The following is a 20,392-nucleotide window of genomic DNA, read 5'->3' as shown; positions in this document are numbered from 1 at the left end:
CTAAAAACAATAATAATCGGCAAGGTTTTGTTGCCCCTCCGGAGCTCTAAAAACAATAATTACCGGAAGGTTTTGTTGCCCCTACGGAGCTCTAAAAACAATTATAGTCGGCAAGGTTTTGTTGCCCCTCCGGAGCTCTAAAAACAACAATTATCGGCAAGGTTTTGTTGCCCCTCCGAGGCTCTAAAAACAATAATTACCGGAAGGTTTTGTTGCCCCTACGGAGCTCTAAAAACAATTATAGTCGGCAAGGTTTTGTTGCCCCTCCGGAGCTCTAAAAACAACAATTATCGGCAAGGTTTTGTTGCCCCTCCGAGGCTCTAAAAACAATAATTACCGGAAGGTTTTGTTGCCCCTACGGAGCTCTAAAAACAATTATAGTCGGCAAGGTTTTGTTGCCCCTACGGAGCTCTAAAAACAATAATAGTCGGCAAGGTTTTGTTGCTCCTCCGGAGCTCTAAAAACACTATTTATCGGCAAGGTTTTATTGCCCCTCCCGAGCTCTAAAAACAATAATTACCGGAAGGTTTTGTTGCCCCTCCGGAGCTCTAAAAACAATAATAGTCGGCAAGGTTTTGGTGCCCCTCCGGAGCTCTAAAAACAATATTTATCGGCAAGGTTTTGTTGCCCCTCCGAGGCTCTAAAAACAATAATTATCGGAAGGTTTTGTTGCCCCTCCGGAGCTCTAAAAACAATAATTAACGGCAAGGTTTAGTTGCCCCTACGGACCTCTAAAAACAATAATAATCGGAAAGGTTTTGTTGCCCCTCTGGAGCTCTAAAAACAATAATTACCGGAAGGTTTTGTTGCCCCTCTGGAGCTCTAAAAACAATTACCGGAAGGTTTTGTTGCACCTACGGAGCTCTAAAAACAATAATAATCGGCAAGGTTTTGTTGCCCCTTCCGGATCTCTAAAAACAATAATTATCGGCAAGGTTTTGTTGCCCCTCCGAGGCTCTAAAAACAATAATTACCGGAAGGTTTTGTTGCCCCTACGGAGCTCTAAAAACAATTATAGTCGGCAAGGTTTTGTTGCCCCTACGGAGCTCTAAAAACAATTATAGTCGGCAAGGTTTTGTTGCCCCTCCGGAGCTCTAAAAACAATAATTACTGGAAGGTTTTGTTGCCCCTCCGGAGCTCTAAAAACAATAATTACTGGAAGGTTTTGTTGCCCCTCCGGAGCTCTAAAAACAATAATTACCGGAAGGTTTTGTTGCCCCTCCGGAGCTCTAAAAACAATAATAGTCGGCAAGGTTTTGTTGCTCCTCCGGAGCTCTAAAAACAATATTTATCGGCAAGGTTTTGTTGCCCCTCCGAGGCTCTAAAAACAATAATTATCGGAAGGTTTTGTTGCCCCTCCGGAGCTCTAAAAACAATAATTATCGGCAAGGTTTTGTTGCCCCTACGGACCTCTAAAAACAATAATAATCGGCAAGGTTTTGTTGCCCCTCCGGAGCTCTAAAAACAATAATTACCGGAAGGTTTTGTTGCCCCTCCGGAGGTCTAAAAACAACAATTACCGGAAGGTTTTGTTGCCCCTCCGGAGCTCTAAAAACAATAATAGTCGGCAAGGTTTTGTTGCCCCTCCGGAGCTCTAAAAACAATAATAATCGGCAAGGTTTTGTTGCCCCTCCGGAGCTCTAAAAACAATAATTACCGGAAGGTTTTGTTGCCCCTACGGAGCTCTAAAAACAATTATAGTCGGCAAGGTTTTGTTGCCCCTCCGGAGCTCTAAAAACAACAATTATCGGCAAGGTTTTGTTGCCCCTCCGAGGCTCTAAAAACAATAATTACCGGAAGGTTTTGTTGCCCCTACGGAGCTCTAAAAACAATTATAGTCGGCAAGGTTTTGTTGCCCCTACGGAGCTCTAAAAACAATAATAGTCGGCAAGGTTTTGTTGCTCCTCCGGAGCTCTAAAAACACTATTTATCGGCAAGGTTTTATTGCCCCTCCCGAGCTCTAAAAACAATAATTACCGGAAGGTTTTGTTGCCCCTCCGGAGCTCTAAAAACAATAATAGTCGGCAAGGTTTTGGTGCCCCTCCGGAGCTCTAAAAACAATATTTATCGGCAAGGTTTTGTTGCCCCTCCGAGGCTCTAAAAACAATAATTATCGGGAGGTTTTGTTGCCCCTCCGGAGCTCTAAAAACAATAATTAACGGCAAGGTTTAGTTGCCCCTACGGACCTCTAAAAACAATAATAATCGGAAAGGTTTTGTTGCCCCTCTGGAGCTCTAAAAACAATAATTACCGGAAGGTTTTGTTGCCCCTCTGGAGCTCTAAAAACAATAATTACCGGAAGGTTTTGTTGCCCCTACGGAGCTCTAAAAACAATTATAGTCGGTAAGGTTTTGTTGCCCCTTCCGGATCTCTAAAAACAATAATTATCGGCAAGGTTTTGTTGCCCCTCCGAGGCTCTAAAAACAATAATTACCGGAAGGTTTTGTTGCCCCTACGGAGCTCTAAAAACAATTATAGTCGGCAAGGTTTTGTTGCCCCTCCGGAGCTCTAAAAACAATAATTACTGGAAGGTTTTGTTGCCCCTCCGGAGCTCTAAAAACAATAATTATTGGCAAGGTTTTGTTGCCCCTACGGACCTCTAAAAACAATAATAATCGGCAAGGTTTGTTGCCCTTCTGCAGCTCTAAAAACAATAATTACCGGAAGGTTTTGTTGCCCCTACGGAGCTCTAAAAACAATAATAATCGGCAAGGTTTTGTTGCCCCTCCGGAGCTCTAAAAACAATAATAGTCGGCAAGGTTTTGTTGCCCCTCCGGAGCTCTAAAAACAATATTTATCGGCAAGGTTTTATTGCCCCTCCCGAGCTCTAAAAACAATAATTACCGGAAGGTTTTGTTGCCCCTCCGGAGCTCTAAAAACAATAATAGTCGGCAAGGCTTTGTTGCCCCTACGGAGATCTAAAACAATGATAATGGGCAAGACTTTATTGCCCCTACGGAGATCTAAAACAATAATTATTGGCGAGACTTAATTTCCACTATGGAACTCCTAAATTAATTGGCGGGACTTAATTGCCGATACGGAGATATGAAAGAATGTCTTCATCCAAATGACTGAAACGTTTGGCACAAAAACCGTAATGACTCAGGCTTAGTTTTTCAATCCATCCTTTTTATTTGAACCAATCAATATCGGGAAGTTTTGTTTACCCATCGTTGGTTCAACATCTTTACTTCGCGTTGTGACCTTTTTTGGTGCGTTTTCACAGTTTTTAATCAGTGAAAAACTTGGATTTTTCTCGGGAGGAGGGTCTGGAATTAAATCAGAAAAGGATTAAGAGTCGAGATAATGGTACAAAGAATCGTCTTCTTTCCCATACGTTTTAATTAAAACGTCATAGCTTCCGCCCATCGCGCGGGAGGGGTGTGAATTGAGTTCAGAAAAGTATAATACCGGTAGTCGAGATCGAGACGAATCGTCTTCTTTCCCTAATAATTTGTTAAAAACGTCTAAGCTTCCGCGCTTCCCTTGGAATTCAGAAAAGGATAAAGAGTCAAGAACGGTACAACGAATCATCTTCTTTCTCTAATAATTCAATGAAACGTCAAAGGGGGAAACCCCCCCCCCCCCAATTTTTTTTTGAAAAGCATTTTAAAGAGAAATAGAAAGAAAGAGAGCAAGAAAGAAAAAATAGTTAACTACCAGTTTCTCAACAAAATAAGGTATCAAAAATTGCTCATCTGATCGTAATTAAACGCCTAAAACCCCTGAGCTTCCGTGGGCTCTGCCCCCGGGACCCAACCAAGGGCCCTTTGGCAGGCCTCTTGATACTCATCTAACTGCAATTTAGTGCCTAAAACCCTTGATCTTCTGGGGGCTCCGCCCGCTGGACCTCACGCCAATCAGTGTCCTGCCAGTGTCACAAATAAAGTATAAAAACATGTTCATCTGACCGTAATCAAATGCTTAAACCCCTGAGCTTCCGGGGGCTCTGCCCCCTGGACCCCACCGGATGCTAATCTGACGGTAATGTAATGCTTTAAATGATTTAATGAAACGTAAAAGCTTCCGAGCTTTGCGGGGGAGGGGGGGGGGATGAATTTAGACGAGGATTAAGAGTAAAAAACGGTACAACGAATCCTCTTCTTTCTCTAATGATTTAATGAAACGTAAAAGCTTCCGCGTTTTGCGCGGAGGGAGGGGAACTGTATTCAGACGAGCAGGCACGTACACAGGGGGGAGGGGGAGGGGGTTTGGGGCGTTCAACCCCCCCCTTCGGTTTTTTTTATGTCTGTATTTTAGAGCAAACCCCCCCCCCCTTTTTTTTTAAATGAAACACACACAAAAAAAAAATTATGCCAATGGCTGATCTAAAAAAGGTGATCTCACCCCCCCCCCCACCCCTCCCCCCCACCCCAAAGGGAACAAAATGTCAAATTTTCAAATTTCGAGACCAAAAAAAAAAGAAAAAAAAGTGTCCTCTTACCCCCCCCCCCCCCCCCCCCCCCCGCTTATTCAGCGGCTGGCTGAGTCGTTGCGATTTTTTGGGACAAAAAAAAAAGGTGGGCCCCCCCCCCCCCCAAGGAAGAAATCCTGGATCCGCCCCTGGGTGCACATATCCCCCCCCCCCCTCCATCTTGAAAACAACGGCGTGAGGTGATTTTACGCGCACTTTCCACGTTGGCCTTAGTGCCCCTTAGGATAGATTTGTGCCCCTTTCAGTGGATTTGTGCCCTCTCAAAAAAGTGGCCTTGACCCAAATTTGATGTAATTCGAGGCCTGGAATTTACGCTCATCTTGTTAATAATGGTCATAAAGAGATAAACATGGAATCAAATTCCTTGAAAAAATATGAGAAATATCATGAAAGAAAAAAAAATGGCGATTCTATGTTTTTTAATGGTGTTACGCGCGAAAACGCGCGCGCATGCTCGTACGCGCGATTTTTTATAAAATGCTTAAAATGACCTGAAACGTATGCAAAATAAATTTGAGATGATTTTGAGCATTTAAAATTTTTGCGCGTGCATTGACGCGCGGACGTACGCGCACGCGCGCGTTTTTTGACCTGAAATTGACTGGACTGATATTGACCTTGATCATAATAAATATGAATGAGAAATACCTTTTGGTTATGAAGATATGATCATCAGTTTATTTTCAGAAAATTTCACAAAATGGCGCCTAGATGACGTCATCAGTCAAGGTCAAGGTTGAAAACCTTACTGTGTTTTCTCCATATGCCTATACATATGTGTGCCAAATTTCAAGGTATTTCATTCAACCATTTTCAAGTTATCTTGCTAACAAAAAAGTGGGTCGAAATAAGAAAAATAAATAAATAAATAAAAAAAATAAAGGCGATTTTAACAAAAATATAAGGTGGTCTGTATTAGATACAGCCCACCTGATAAATAATAAATAAATAAAGGCAATTCTAACGAAATTATAAGGTGGTCTGTACGTTATACAGCCCACCTGATAATAATAAAAACTAGATTTTAATTCGTCACGAGGACGAATAAGGTAGTCTGCCTTCAAGTTATATAGACATGTAAACAATGATGATCATGATGATCATGATGATGATGATCTTGATAGTAATGGTGATGACGATGATGATGATCATCACGATCATGATGATGTTGATGATCATCATCAACAGACCATGATGACATCAGACTGAACAAAATGAGAGAACTTTGAGATAGTATATAGTCTCAGCTACAACATACTCAAAAATCAACAAAAATCAAGCCGATATAACGGCGATATTGCTCGCAAAAGACAAGAATGTAGAATCCAGATTTGAGAAAAAGTCATCTCCCATAAGGATTACACGCAAAAAGTAATGGATCAAGTGATAATAGGGTAATAATAAAGTAAATATGGTTGTTTATTACATTATTTGCGATTCTACGTGTTTTAATATTCAAAGGAGATGGTACAGTGAAAGGTCAAAAAGAAAAAAAAGTGAAGAAAAAAAATTGTTGGAGACGCCCGGACTCGAACCAGGGACCTCGAGGTCGGAAGTCAAGTGCGTTACCGATATACCAAAACATTTCCTATAGAGATTACACGTAAACGGAAAATGTAATTCTCTAATCCCACTTTGTAAGTGAAATATGAGCATGATCCCGGCATCTGATCGAAAAATAAAGGGCACACTTGTGATAGCTTATTGTCTCAGCTACAACATACTCAAAGCTCAGCCTTAACAAAAATAAAACGACGGAGATATTGCTCGCGAAAGACGAGAATGTAGAATCCAGTTTTGAGAAAAAGTCATGTCCCATAGAGAATACACGCAAAATGTGAAAAATTGACATGCCTCCTTTAATCGCAAAAATACGCCATGATGCCTTTGTCAAAATGAAATATCGTGGCAACTGCATTTGTAGAGAATATTCTAAGGTAGAACATATCAAAATTTGAAAGAAAATTGATTATCATTTGCAGAGATACAATCAATTTTCCAAAAATCTGCTGACGTCATAATATGAAAATTGAAATTTTGAGTTCGGAGGCCATTATGATGACGTCATGAGTTAATTGAGGGTCAAATGAAACATGAAATCATATCTCCGATTCATACTCTATCAAAATATGAAAAAAAACTTGGGGTCACCTTGCATCCTAAAGCGCTACAATGGATTTTGTACAGGCATGTTTTTGCCCATGTATGCTATGTATTACAAAAGCTCGCGCGCACGGTAATTATTTTAAACGGACGCTCATTCCGTTATTAATGGGCAGAAAAAGTTGAACAAGGTATCAAAATGCTTGAAAAAATGTGCCAAATATGATGACAGAAAAAATTTGGCGATTCTATGTTAGAAGATGCAATTACGCGCGAAAACGCGCGCGCATGTCCGTGCGCGCGTTTTTTGCAAAATGCTTAAAATGGCCTGAAACGTATGCAAAATTAATTTTAAACGAATCGGAGCATTATACAATTTTGATGCGCGCGTACGTGCGCGTCGAGGTGCGCGCGCGGAATTTGTTGACATTTTTAGTTGACCTTTGACCTGAAGTTGATGTATACTAAATATGGTTTATTTTTGATGACTTGTTATTGAGATATGATAATGACCTGATTTTTACAAAATGGCGCCTGGATGACGTCACGATGACCTAATGACCTTGAAAAAGTTGATTTGACTTGAAATCATAAGGCTTGATGACTGACAGAAATTTGAAGGAAATTGACCATGTCGATTTCGAGTGAACGTGTGTACAAAAAAGTGTACGGAAGAAATAAAAATAAACTAGAAATTTAATTCGTCACGAAGACGAATAAGGTGGTCTGTCTAAGTCTTATGATAGAATTGAGAATGGGAGAAGTTATATAGACATGTAAATAATGATGATCATGATGACCATGATGATGATCATGATAGTAAAGGTGATGATGATGATAATGATAATGTTATATGATGATAAAAACGATAATGTTAATGATGATGATGGGCACAAGCATGATCCTGACATCTGATTGAAAAAATAAGGAAATATTTAAAAAGCAAATAGTCTCAGCTACAACATACTAAAATTTGGGAGAAAACTGTTGAATAACAACTGAGATACTATTCAAAACACCTTGTCATGCAGATTCATGTTTTGAAAAAAGTGACCTCCCATAGACATAACACGCAAATATGACAAATTATGCATTGTCGCCTTAAATCGAATATTTTACTATGATGACGTCAGATAAATGAAAAATAAATGACATATTTCTAAAAGAAAATTATCTCAGCTACAACATATCAAAATCTGGGAGAAAATCGATCACCGATAAGTGAGATAATCTCAAATAAACAAAGACAAAAATGAAGTCATCGACAAAATACATTTGTTTGAGTTTAGATGCCAATATGATGACTTTATTTTACTTTGTACGAGTCAGGGTGGTATGAAATCATATCTCCAACTCATGCTTTCTCCAACCATGATATAAAAATTGGGGGTCAATGGACTATCTGAAGAGCTATTTCGATTTTTAAAATGGCATGTTTTTGATCAAATTTGCACTATATTGCCCATAGCAGTACGCGCGGATTTTGAACTTTGACGCACGCTCACGGCCTTATGAAATATGAAGAGTGACTGAAATTAATGTAAATTGTCAATTACGTTAAGAGGAATCCAAATCATGTAAACATTTTGAATTTGACCTTTTCCGCGCGCTGTGAGCGCGCACACCGCGCGCGGGGACATGAACGGACGGAAAATTTTGAAATGCTTAAAATGACCTAATTCGTACTCTCGTTTAATAGTTAAGTGATTTTGAGCAATTTTAAATTTTGACGCGCACATACGCGCGCGTCATGACCTTCATGTGACCTTTGATGACATTACCTGTTGACCCTTGACCTGAAGTATATGTGATATGAATATGAATGACCTTTGCTTATGCATCATGAAGATATGATGGATAATGTGATTTCACAAAATGGCGCCTGGATGACGTCACGATGACTTGATGACCTTGAAAATCTTCAAGGTCATAGGTCATGACAATGACCTATGACTGTGCTAAAATTGAATCAAATTGACCAAACCAAACTGTGAGTTATCCTGGGCACAAAAAACGGGAAGAAATAAAAACTAGAAATTTAATTCGTCACGAAGACGAATAAGGTGGTCTGTCTTCAAGTCTTATAATAGATTATAATATTTACTATACTGAAAAAGGGAGAAGTTATATAGACATGTAAACATTGATGATTATGATGATGATGATCTGGATGGTAATGATTATGATGATCATGATCATGATGATGTTGATGAGGATGATTATCATCATTATGATAATGATGATGATCATGATTATGAGCGTGATTCTGACATTTTATCGGAAAAATGAGGAGTGATCTAGATAACATATAGTATCAGCGACAACATACTAAAATTTGGGAGAAAACTGTTGAATAACAACCGAGATACTGGTCAAAACACATTGTCATGCAGATTCATGTTTTGAAAAAAGTGACCTCCCATAGACATAACACGCAAATATGACAAATTATGCATTGTCGCATTTAATCGAATATTTAACTATGATGACGTCATCCAAATGAAAAATAAATGACATATTTCTGGTAGAGAATTATCTCACCTACAACATATCGAAATCTGGGAGGAAATCGATCACTGATAAGCGAGATAATCTCAATTAAACAAAGACAAAAATGACGTCATCAACAAAACACATTTTCTTTAGTTTAGATGCAAATATGAAGATTTTGTTTCACTTTGTACGAGTCAGGGTGGTATGAAATCATATCTCTAACTCATGCTCTTTCCAACCATGATATAAAAATTGGGGGTCGATGGACTATCTGAAGAGCTATTTCGATTTTTAAAATGGCATGTTTTTGATCAAATTTGCATTATATTGCCCATAGCAGTACGCGCGGATTTTGAACTTTGACGCACGCTCACGGCCTTATGAAATATGAAGAGTGACTGAAATTAATGTAAATTGTCAATTACGTTAAGAGGAATCCAAATCATGTAAACATTTTGAATTTGACCTTTTCCGCGCGCTATGAACGCGCACATCGCGCGCGGGGACATGAACGGACGGAAAATTTTGAAATGCTTATAATGACCTGATTCGTACTCTCGTTTAATAGTTAAGTGATTTTGAGCAATTTTAAATTTTGACGCGCACGCGCGTCATGACCTTTATGTGACCTTTGATGACATGACCTGTTGACCCTTGACCTGAAGTATATGTGATATGAATATAAATAACCTTTGCTTATGCATCATGAAGATATGATGGATAACGTGATTTCACAAAATGGCGCCTGGATGACGTCACGATGACCTGATGACCTTGAAAAGGTTACTGTCACGTCTCATGACAATGACCTATGACTGTGTCAAAATTGAAAGAAATTAACACAACCGATCTTGAGTTAACCGATGAACAAAAAACGGGGAGAAATAAAAATAAATAATAACTAGAAATTTAATTCGTCATGGGGACGAATTAGGTGGTCTGTCTTCAATTTTCATGATCATTGACACGTCAAAAAGTAAACAAAATGATGAAAAAAAATTGTTGGAGACGCCCGGACTCGATCCAGGGACCTCGAGGTCGGAAGTCAAGTGCGTTACCGATATACCAAAATATTTCCCATAGAGATGACACGGAAACGGAAAATACAATTCTCAAATCCCACTTTGTAAGTGAAATATGAGCATGATACCGGCATCTGATCTAAAAATAAAGGGCACTCTTTTGATAGCTCATTGCCTCAGCTACAACATACTCAAAGCTCAGCGTAAACGAAGATAAAACGACGGAGATATTGCTCGCGAAAGACAAGAATGTAGAATCCAGTTTTGAGAAAAAGTCATGTCCCGTAGAGAATACACGCAAAATGTGAAAATTGACATGCCTCCTTTAATCGCAAAAATACGCCATGATGCCATTGTCAAAATGAAAAATACGTCGTGACTTTATTTGTAGAGATTTGTCTCAGCTAGAGCATATCAAAATTTGGATGAAAATTGATCAATATTTACAGAGATACAATCAATTTTCCAAAAATATGCTGACGTCATAATATGCAAATTGAAATTTTGAGTTCGGAGGCCATTATGATGACGTCATGAGTTAATTGAGTGTCAAATGAGACATGAAATCATATCTCCGACTCATAATCTATCCAAATATGAAAAAGAATTGGGAGTATCTATCCATTCTGAAGAGCTACAATGGATTTTGTATAGGCATGTTTTTGCCCATATATGCTATGTTATTAGAAGAGCTCGCACGCACGGACATTTTACCTTGAACGGAGGCAATCATGATGACGTCATGAGTTAATTGAGGGTTCGAACGGACTTTACCTTGAACGGACGCTCATTTCGTTATTAATGGTCATAAAGAGATAAACATGGTATCAAATTGTTCGAAATAAATTGGGCAATACTATGATAGACAAAAAAAGGCGATTCTCGGTTGCGTACGACCATTACGAACAAAAACGTGCGCGCAAATTTATGCTTGCGAAAATTTTCGAAATTTTCGAAATGCTTGAAATGGCCTAAAACGTACTCTTATTTGATCAAAAAGTGATTATGAGCATTTTTTAGTTTTGCGCGCACCGACGCGCGGACGGACGCGTACGCGCGCGTTTTTTTACCTTAAGTTTACCGGACGGATATTGACCTTAATCGTTATAAATATTAATGAGAAATTATTTACGGTTATGAAGATATGATCATGAGTTGATTCTCAGAGCACTTCACAAAATGGCGCCTGGATGACGTCACGATATTTTAATGAACTTGAAAATGTTCCTGTCACGTCTTAAGAAGATGACCTATGACTGTGTCAATTTTAATTGAAATTGCACGGTTCAATTTGGAGTAATCGTGCACACAAAAAAGTGGTCACAAATTTATTTTAATTGAATTGTGTTTTTGTACAAATTCAATTAAAATACTAGAAATTTAATTCGTCATGGGGACGAATTAGGTGGTCTGTCTTTAAGTCTTATGAGAGATTATAATATTTACTATATTGAGAAAGGGAGAAGTTATATAGACATGTAAACAATGATGATCATCATGATGATCATGATGATGATGATCTTGATAGTAATGGTGATGACGATGATGATGATGATGATGATCATGATGATGTTGATGATTATCATCAACAGACCACGATGACATCAGACTGAACAAAATTAGAGAACATTTAGATAGTATATAGTTTCAGCTATATCATACTTAAAAATCAACAAAAATCAAGCCGAAATAACGGCGATATTGCTCGCAAAAGACAGGAATGTAGAATCCAAATTTGAGAAAAAGTCATCTCCCATAAGGATTACACGCCAAAAGAAATGGATCAAGTGATAATAGGGTAATATTAAAGTAAATATGGTTGTTTATTACATTATTTGCGATTGTACGTGTTTTAATATTCAAAGGAGATGGTACAGTGAAAGGTCAAAAAGAAAAAAAAGTGAAGAAAAAAAATTGTTGGAAACGCCCGGACTCGAACCAGGGACCTCGAGGTCGGAAGTCAAGTGCGTTACCGATATACCAAAACATTTCCCATAGAGATTACACGTAAACTGAAAATTGAATTCTCAAATCCCACTTTGTAAGTGAAATATGAGCATGATCCCGGCATCTGATCGAAAAATAAAGGGCACAGCTGTGATAGCTTATTGTCTCAGCTACAACATACTCGAAGCTTAGCGAAAACAAAGCTAAAACGACGGAGATATTGCTCGCAAAAGACAGGATGTAGAATCCAGATTTGAGAAAAAGTTATGTCCCTTATAGAATACACGCAAAATGTGAAAAATTGACATGCCTCCTTTAATCGCAAAAATACGCCATGATGCTTTTGTCAAAATGAAAAATCGTGGCAACGACATTTGTTGAAAATTGTCTCAGCTAAAACATATCAAAATTTGGAAGAAAAATGATCAACATTTACAGAGATACAATCAATTTTCCAAAAATATGCTGACGAATTTTCGATACACTGCAATCAGTTTGCCTAGGGTTTGATTGTTACGTCACAATGGAGTTCGGGCATAGTGCGCATTTTGTTATACACGTAATATACATTGTCATTGTCACCAGCAGCTGGTGCGCGATGAAACGTACAACTGGGTCAATTATTGCTCACTAGTTTCACACGCATTTTGCCGTTGACTTTTCAGATCGAGCAATAATATTTTTTCTGTACAGTTAATAATGTATTTCGTATAGGTATGTTTTCGCCCATATATGCTATGTATTACAAGAGCTCGCACGCACAGACATTTACCTTAAACTAACGCTCATTTCGTTATTAATGGTCATAAAGAGATAAACATGGTATCAAATTGTTCGGAATAAAATGGGCAATACTATGATAGACAAAAAAAGGCGATTCTAGGTTGCGTAAGACCATTACGAACACAAACGTGCGCGCAAATTTATACGCGCGGAAAGGTGTGCGCACGCAAAATTTTCGAAATGCTTGAAATGGCCTAAAACGTACTCTAATTTGATCAAAAAGTGATTATGAGCATTTTTTATTTTTGCGCGCACCGACGCGCGGACGGACGCGTACGCGCGCGTTAATTGACCTTAAGTTGACCGGACGGATATTGACCATAATCGTTATAAATATGAATGAGAAATGATTTACGGTTATGAAGATATGATCATGAGTTGATTCTCAGAGCACTTCACAAAATGGCGCCTGGATGACGTCACGATATGTTGGTGAACTTGAAAATGTTCCTGTCACGTCTTAAGATGATGATCTATGACTGTGTTAAATTTGAAAGAAATTAGACGGTTCAATTTTGAGTAATCGTGCACACAAAAGAGTGGTCACAAATTTATTTTAATTGAATTGTGTTTTTGTACAAATTCAATTAAAATACTAGAATTTAATTCGTCACGAAGACGAATAAGGTGGTCTGTCTAAGTCTTATGATAGATTTGAGAATGGGACAAGTTATATAGACATGTAAACAATAATGATCATGATGAACATGGTGATGATCATGATAGTAAAGGTGATGATGATGATGATAATGATAATGTTATATGACGATAAAAACGATAATGTTAATGATGATGATGAGCATAAGCATAATCCTGACAACTGATTAAAAAAATGAGGAAATATTTAGATAGCAAATAGTCTCAGCTACAACATACTAAAATTTGTAAGAAAACTGTTGAATAACAACCGAGATACTGGTCAAAACACCTTGTCATGCAGATTCATGTTTTGAAAAAAGTGACCTCCCATAGACATAACACGCAAATATGACAAATTATGCATTGTCACCTTTAATCGAATATTTAACTATGATGACGTCATCTAAATGAAAAATAAATGGCATATTACTGATAGAGAATTATCTCAGCTACAACATATCAAAATCTGGGAGAAGATTGAAGACCGATAAGTGAGATAATCTCAATTAAACAAAGACAAGAATGACGTCATCAACAAAATACATTTGTTTGAGTTTAGATGCCAATATGATGACTTTATTTCACTTTGTACGAGTCAGGGTGGTATGAAATCATATCTCCAACTCATGCTTTCTCCAACCATGATATAAAAATTGGGGGTCAATGGACTATCTGAAGAGCTATTTCGATTTTTAAAATGGCATGTTTTTGATCAAATTTGCACTATATTGCCCATAGCAGTACGCGCGGATTTTGAACTTTGACGCACGCTCACGGCCTTATGAAATATGAAGAGTGACTGAAATTAATGTAAATTGTCAATTACGTTAAGAGGAATCAAAATCATGTAAACATTTTGAATTTGACCTTTTCCGCGCGCTGTGAGCGCGCACACCGCGCGCGGGGACACTTACGGTCGGAAAATTTTGAAATGCTTAAAATGATCTGATTCGTACTCTCGTTTAATAGTTTAGTAATTTTGAGCAATTTTAAATTTTGACGCGCACATACGCGCGCGTCATGACCTTTATGTGACCTTTGATGACATGACCTGTTAACCCTTGACCTAAAGTATATGTGATATGAATATGAATGACCTTTGCTGATGCATCATGAAGATATGATGGATAACGTGATTTCACAAAATGGCGCCTGGATGACGTCACGATAACCTAATGACCTTAAAAATGTTTCTGTCACGTCTCATGATAATGACCTATGACTGTGCCAAATTTGAATCAAATTGACATAACCAATCTTACGTTATCCGACACACAAAAAAGTGAAGAAATAAATAAAAATAAATAAATAATAATAATAATAATAATAAAGAAGAAAGAAAATTCTGACGAAATCAATAGGTGGTCTGTTGATAACAGACCACCTAATAAATAATAATAAATAAATAAATAAAGAAAATTCTGACGAAATCAATAGGTGGTCTGTTGATAACAGACCACCTAATGATGAAAAAAAAATTGTTGGAGACGCCCGGACTCGATCCAGGGACCTCGAGGTCGGAAGTCAAGTGCGTTACCGATACATCCAAAATATTTCCCATAGAGATTACACGGAAACGGAAAATACAATTCTCAAGTCCCACTTTGTAAGTGAAATATGAGCATGATACTGGTATCTGATCGAAAAATAAAGGGCACAGTTATTATAGCTCATTGTCTCAGCTACAACATACTCAAAGCTCACCGTAAACGAAGATAAAACGACGGAGATATTGCTCACGAAAGACAAGAATGTAGAATCCAGTTTTGAGAAAAAGTCATGTCCCGTAGAGAATACACGCAAAATGTGAAAATTGACATGCCTCCTTTAATCGCAAAAATACGCCATGATGCCATTGTTAAAATGAAAAATACGTCGTGACTTCATTTGTAGAGATTTGTCTCAGCTAGAACATATCAAAATTTGGATGAAAATTGATCAATATTTACAGAGATACAATCAATTTTCCAAAAATATGCTGACGTCATAATATGCAAATTGAAATTTTGATTTCGGAGGCCATTATGATGACGTCATGAGTTAATTGAGTGTCAAATGAGACATGAAATCATATCTCCGACTCATAATCTATCCAAATATGAAAAAGAATTGGGAGTATCTATCCATTCTGAAGAGCTACAATGGATTTTGTATAGGCATGTTTTTGCCCATATATGCTATGTATTACAAGAGCTCGCACGCACTGACATTTACCTTGAACGGAGGCAATCATGATGACGTCATGAGTTAATTGAGGGTTTGAACGGACTTTACCTTAAACGGACGCTCATTTCGTTATCAATTGTCATAAAGAGATAAATATGGTATCAAATTGTTCGGAATAAATTGGGCAATACTATGATAGACAAAAAAAAGGCGATTCTCGGTTGCGTACGACCATTACGATCACAAACGTGCGCGCAAATTTATGCTTGCGAAAATTTTCAAATTCTCGAAATGCTTGAAATGGCCTAAAACGTACTCTAAATTGACCAAAAAGTGATTATGAGCATTTTTTATTTTTGCGCGCACCGACGCGCGGACGGACGCGTACGCGCGCGTTTTTTGACCTTAAGTTTACCGGACGGATAATGCCCTTAATCGTTATAAATATGAATGAGAAATGATTTACGGTTATGAAGATATGATCATGAGTTGATTCTCAGAGCACTTCACAAAATGGCGCCTGGATAACGTCACGATATGTTGATGAACTTGAAAATGTTCCTGTCACGTCTTAAGATGATGACCTATGACTGTATTAAATTTGAAAGAAATTGGGTGGTTCAATTTTGAGTAATCGTGCACACAAAAAAGTGGTCACAAATTTATTTTAATTGAATTGTGTTTTTGTACAAATTCAATTAAAATACTAGATTTTAATTCGTCACGAGGACGAATAAGGTGGTCTGCCTTCAAGTTATATAGACATGTAAACAATGATGATCTTAATGATGATCATGATGATGATGATCTTTATAGTAATGGTGATGACGATGATGATGAACATCACAATCATGATGATGTTGATGATCATCATCAACAGACCATGATGACATCAGACTGAAAAAAATGAGAGAACATTTAGATAGTATATAGTCTCAGCTACAACATACTACAAAATCAACAAAAATCAAGCCGAAATAACGGCGATATTGCTCGCAAAAGACAAGAATGTAGAATCCAGATTTGAGAAAAAGTCATCTCCCATAAGGATTACACGCCAAAAGTAATGGATCAAGTGATAATAGGGTAATATTAAAGTAAATATGGTTGTTTATTACATTATTTGCGATTGTACGTGTTTTAATATTCAAAGGAGATGGTACAGTGAAAGGTCAAAAAGAAAAAAAAAGTGAAGAAACAAAATTGTTGGAAACGCCCGGACTCGAACCAGGGACCTCGAGGTCGGAAGTCAAGTGCGTTACCGATATACCAAAACATTTCCAATAGAGATTACACGTAAACGGAAAACTGAATTCTCAAATCCCACTTTGTAAGTGAAATATGAGCATGATCCCGGCATCTGATCGAAAAATAAAGGGCACACTTGTGATAGCTTATTGTCTCAGCTACAACATACTCAAAGCTCAGCGTAAACAAAGATACAACGACGGAGATATTGCTCGCAAAAGACGAGAATGTAGAATCCAGTTTTGAGAAAAAGTCATGTCCCATAGAGAATACACGCAAAATGTAAAAAATTGACATGCCTCCTTTAATCGCAAAAATACGCCATAATACCATTGTCCAAATGAAAATTGGTGGTGACTGTATTTGTAGAGAATATTCTCAGGTAGAACATATCAAAATTTGAAACAAAATTGATCAATATTTACAGAGATACAATCAATTTTCCAAAAATCTGCTGACGTCATAATATGCAAATTGAAATTTTGAGTTCGGAGGCCATTATGATGACGTCATGAGTTAATTGAGGGTCAAATGAGACATGAAATCATACCTCCAACTCATAATCTATTTAAATATGAAAGAAATTGGGGGTTATCTATCAATTCTGAAGAGTTAAAATGAATTTTGTATAGGCATGTTTTTGCCCATGTATTGTGGATACAGATAGCGCAGGTCGGCGCGTGCGTTCAACTTTGACAGCCGCTAATTGCGGTATTACTGGTCGGAAACAGGTAAACAAGGTATCAAAATGCTTGGAAAAATGTAATAAATATGATAACAGAAAAAATTTGGCGATTCTATGTTGCAAAATGCCAGGACGCGCGGATACGCGCGGAAACGCGCGCGCATAATTACGCGCGCGCAAATTTTGAAAATGCTTAAAATGGCCTGAAACGTATGCAAAATTAATTTAGAACGAATTTGACCATTTTAAAATTTTAATGCGCGCGTACGTGCGCGTCGAGGTGCGCGCACGGATTTTGTTGACATTTTTCGTTGACCTTTGACCTGAAGTTGATGTATACCAAATATGGTTGATTTTTGATGACTCGTTATCGAGATATGATAATGACCTGATTTTTACAAAATGGCGCCTGGATGACGTCACGATGACCCCATGACCTTGAAAAAGTTGATTTGACTTGAAATCATAGTGCTTGATGACTGACAGAAATTTGAAGGAAATTGACCATGTCGATTTCGAGTGAACGTGTGTACAAAAAAGTGTACGGAAGAAATAAAAATAAATAAAGAAATAAAGAAAGAAAATTCTAGCGAAATCAATAGGTGATCTGTCGTTGACAGACCACCTAATAAAGAAATAAAGAAATAAAATTCTAGCGAAATCAATAGGTGATCTGTCGTTGACAGACCACCTAATAAATAAAGAAATAAAATTCTAGCGAAATCAATAGGTGATCTGTCGTTGACAGACCACCTAATAAGCATTCCCATCTGCGTAAAAAAAGGTTTTGTCTTCTGTTAAATTGAAAATAAAATATTAGCAACATCCAGACCAACTGATTTCATGATCATCAATTGCACTTACTGAGATTTACTGTGAGCACTTTAATCAATCAATAGTGATAATATAAAACATATCGGTCAAAGATTTCTTGTAAACTGTGGTTTTGTTTTCTGTTTGCAGATTCCACTTATGATTGATAAAAAGGACAATAAGTACAGCAATATCCTTGTTAGATCCAAGGATCTCCATTCCCTAATAACGAAGGCAGGGGCCTCACTAATACCTGCTGTAATCCTGTTGAATGGAGCGATTGATTTGGTCTTCGCCAAGGAAGAACTTGCAGAGTCCGGGGGCATGGGCAAAAGGAAAAATAACAAGGCGCCCCTGGACTCTGCAAAAGTTGAAGCAGTGCAAGGTATGTCAGCATGTTCTAATATATCATACAAAGTGAACCTATTTGATCAGTTAGAGCCTTTCCTATTTTACAAGTAGTGTACCAAAGTTGTCAGAATGTCTGCTTCCATATTGAATCATTCAACATATCTGTCAGTTTATCCAGAAACTTTCATTTTATCTTGCAGAATTCGTCTTAGCCTTGTCAAAGAAGAGGGGATGAACAATGCTAACTCCAGCAGACGTATCCCGAAAGTTTGCATACAAGGTCACAAATGCAAGGAAGGATTTAAAAAAAATCATTATAAGATAATTAATCAGTAATTAAAGGTACTATATCCCATTTGCAGCCAACATCAAAATTAAAGTGATATAATCTTGATTGTTTTGTCTCAGCTGTCTATATCTCAAGACTTGTTTTCAGGGGATGAAAGTCCAAACTGGAGAAGAAGTTGGAGACTCCGAAGCCACAAAGTCAAAAGAAACGAGATAGATAATGCGGTATCATCAGAGAGACCAAAAAGACATGTGATTATGATTTTCTTAAGTCAAGACAATCATTAATTTGTGAAGCAAAATCCATGAATGCACAAAGTTCAATAAAAAAAATTCTGTGAATATAAGTTTATACCCAAAACACCTCCCTGCCATAACATTGTCAACATTTGATATAATTTGCTTTATTTTGATAAACAAAACTTTCATGTATTTCAAACAGGGAATACCAAACTTTGGTAACACATGTTATATGAACGCAACGGCTCAAGTGATTGGAGCCTCCCCATTGGCGCAGGAGTATCCAGGGCAAACAGAGCACAAGATTCCATCATTAAAAAAAATCCTACAACTGAAGGCAGCAAGAACAAACTGCGGGGTCAAGTAGGCTGTCATGGATATTAAATAATTGATGCCCAAATACGCCAACAATAAGCAACGTGACGCCGGGAAATTCCTGCGGGACATCATCACATCATCTTGCCTGCAGTGTGGTGCAGAATGTTCTTTTCTAAAGAGGTATAGCTTTCTTTTAGAAAACCAGATGAAGGAGCAACCAGCAGATGTCCCTTCTTCAGTCTCAAGAAGACTTCTGACCAACTACATGAAAATGGAATGGCAGATTATTACATTTCTTCAGAGGGTGCAGTTGCCTCTGCTCCAGTATAACCAAGCCCCTACTTTCTAAAAGAGACAACTCACAAAATCTACAACCAGAGGATTTCATAGTGGATTAAGACGCATCATTAGGCCTAAAAAAAAAATTGATGACTTGGCGTAACCCGCCCGACCCTACGCTTTTTTATTTTTTTTGATCCGATTGCGATTGCGAAAATATCGATATCGCAGTGAGGAAAACCCGGGTGTTTGTTGCTTTCGTTCTGGGCTTTGCCGCGCCGTGTTTGGGCCAGCTCGCGCGCCGAGTGCAGCGGGCAGGTATGCCATAGTACCGCTAGGCGATTGTATCCCCAACATGGCGTCCTATGGCGTTCAGTTCACGGGTAAATTTGGTGCTCACGTTTTATTCAGCGTTCTTCGGAAGGTGGACATTGAAGCAACAATCGGAAAAATCGTTCAAGATCTGGCCGCTGATAATTTTGTGGTTAAGAACATCAAGGCATCTAAGGAAAACTGTGGTCCGTTTTCTGATTTGCTGTTGTCTGAAACAGTGTCACTATAAACCTCTAGACAAGTTAT

General features: G+C 38.0%; 1 protein-coding gene across 1 annotated transcript in view; it reads left to right on the top strand.

Moving 5' to 3' along the window:
• Nucleotides 1-19,883, top strand: part of LOC115925101 (mucin-5AC-like) — a 32,987-nt gene extending 13,104 nt beyond the window's left edge. Inside the window, exons 2-3 of the mRNA XM_030988293.1 lie at nt 18,488-18,722; nt 19,732-19,883. Coding sequence (XP_030844153.1) covers nt 18,488-18,722; nt 19,732-19,883 — 387 coding nt within the window. The remainder of the gene's footprint in view (nt 1-18,487; nt 18,723-19,731) is intronic.
• Nucleotides 19,884-20,392: the final 509 nt, after the last annotated feature.

This window comes from Strongylocentrotus purpuratus, unplaced genomic scaffold, assembly GCF_000002235.5.
Source record: "Strongylocentrotus purpuratus isolate Spur 01 unplaced genomic scaffold, Spur_5.0 spur5_scaffold_17, whole genome shotgun sequence".
Taxonomy (NCBI): Eukaryota; Metazoa; Echinodermata; class Echinoidea; order Camarodonta; family Strongylocentrotidae; genus Strongylocentrotus; species Strongylocentrotus purpuratus.
This window is presented reverse-complemented; position numbering and strand designations above follow the sequence as displayed.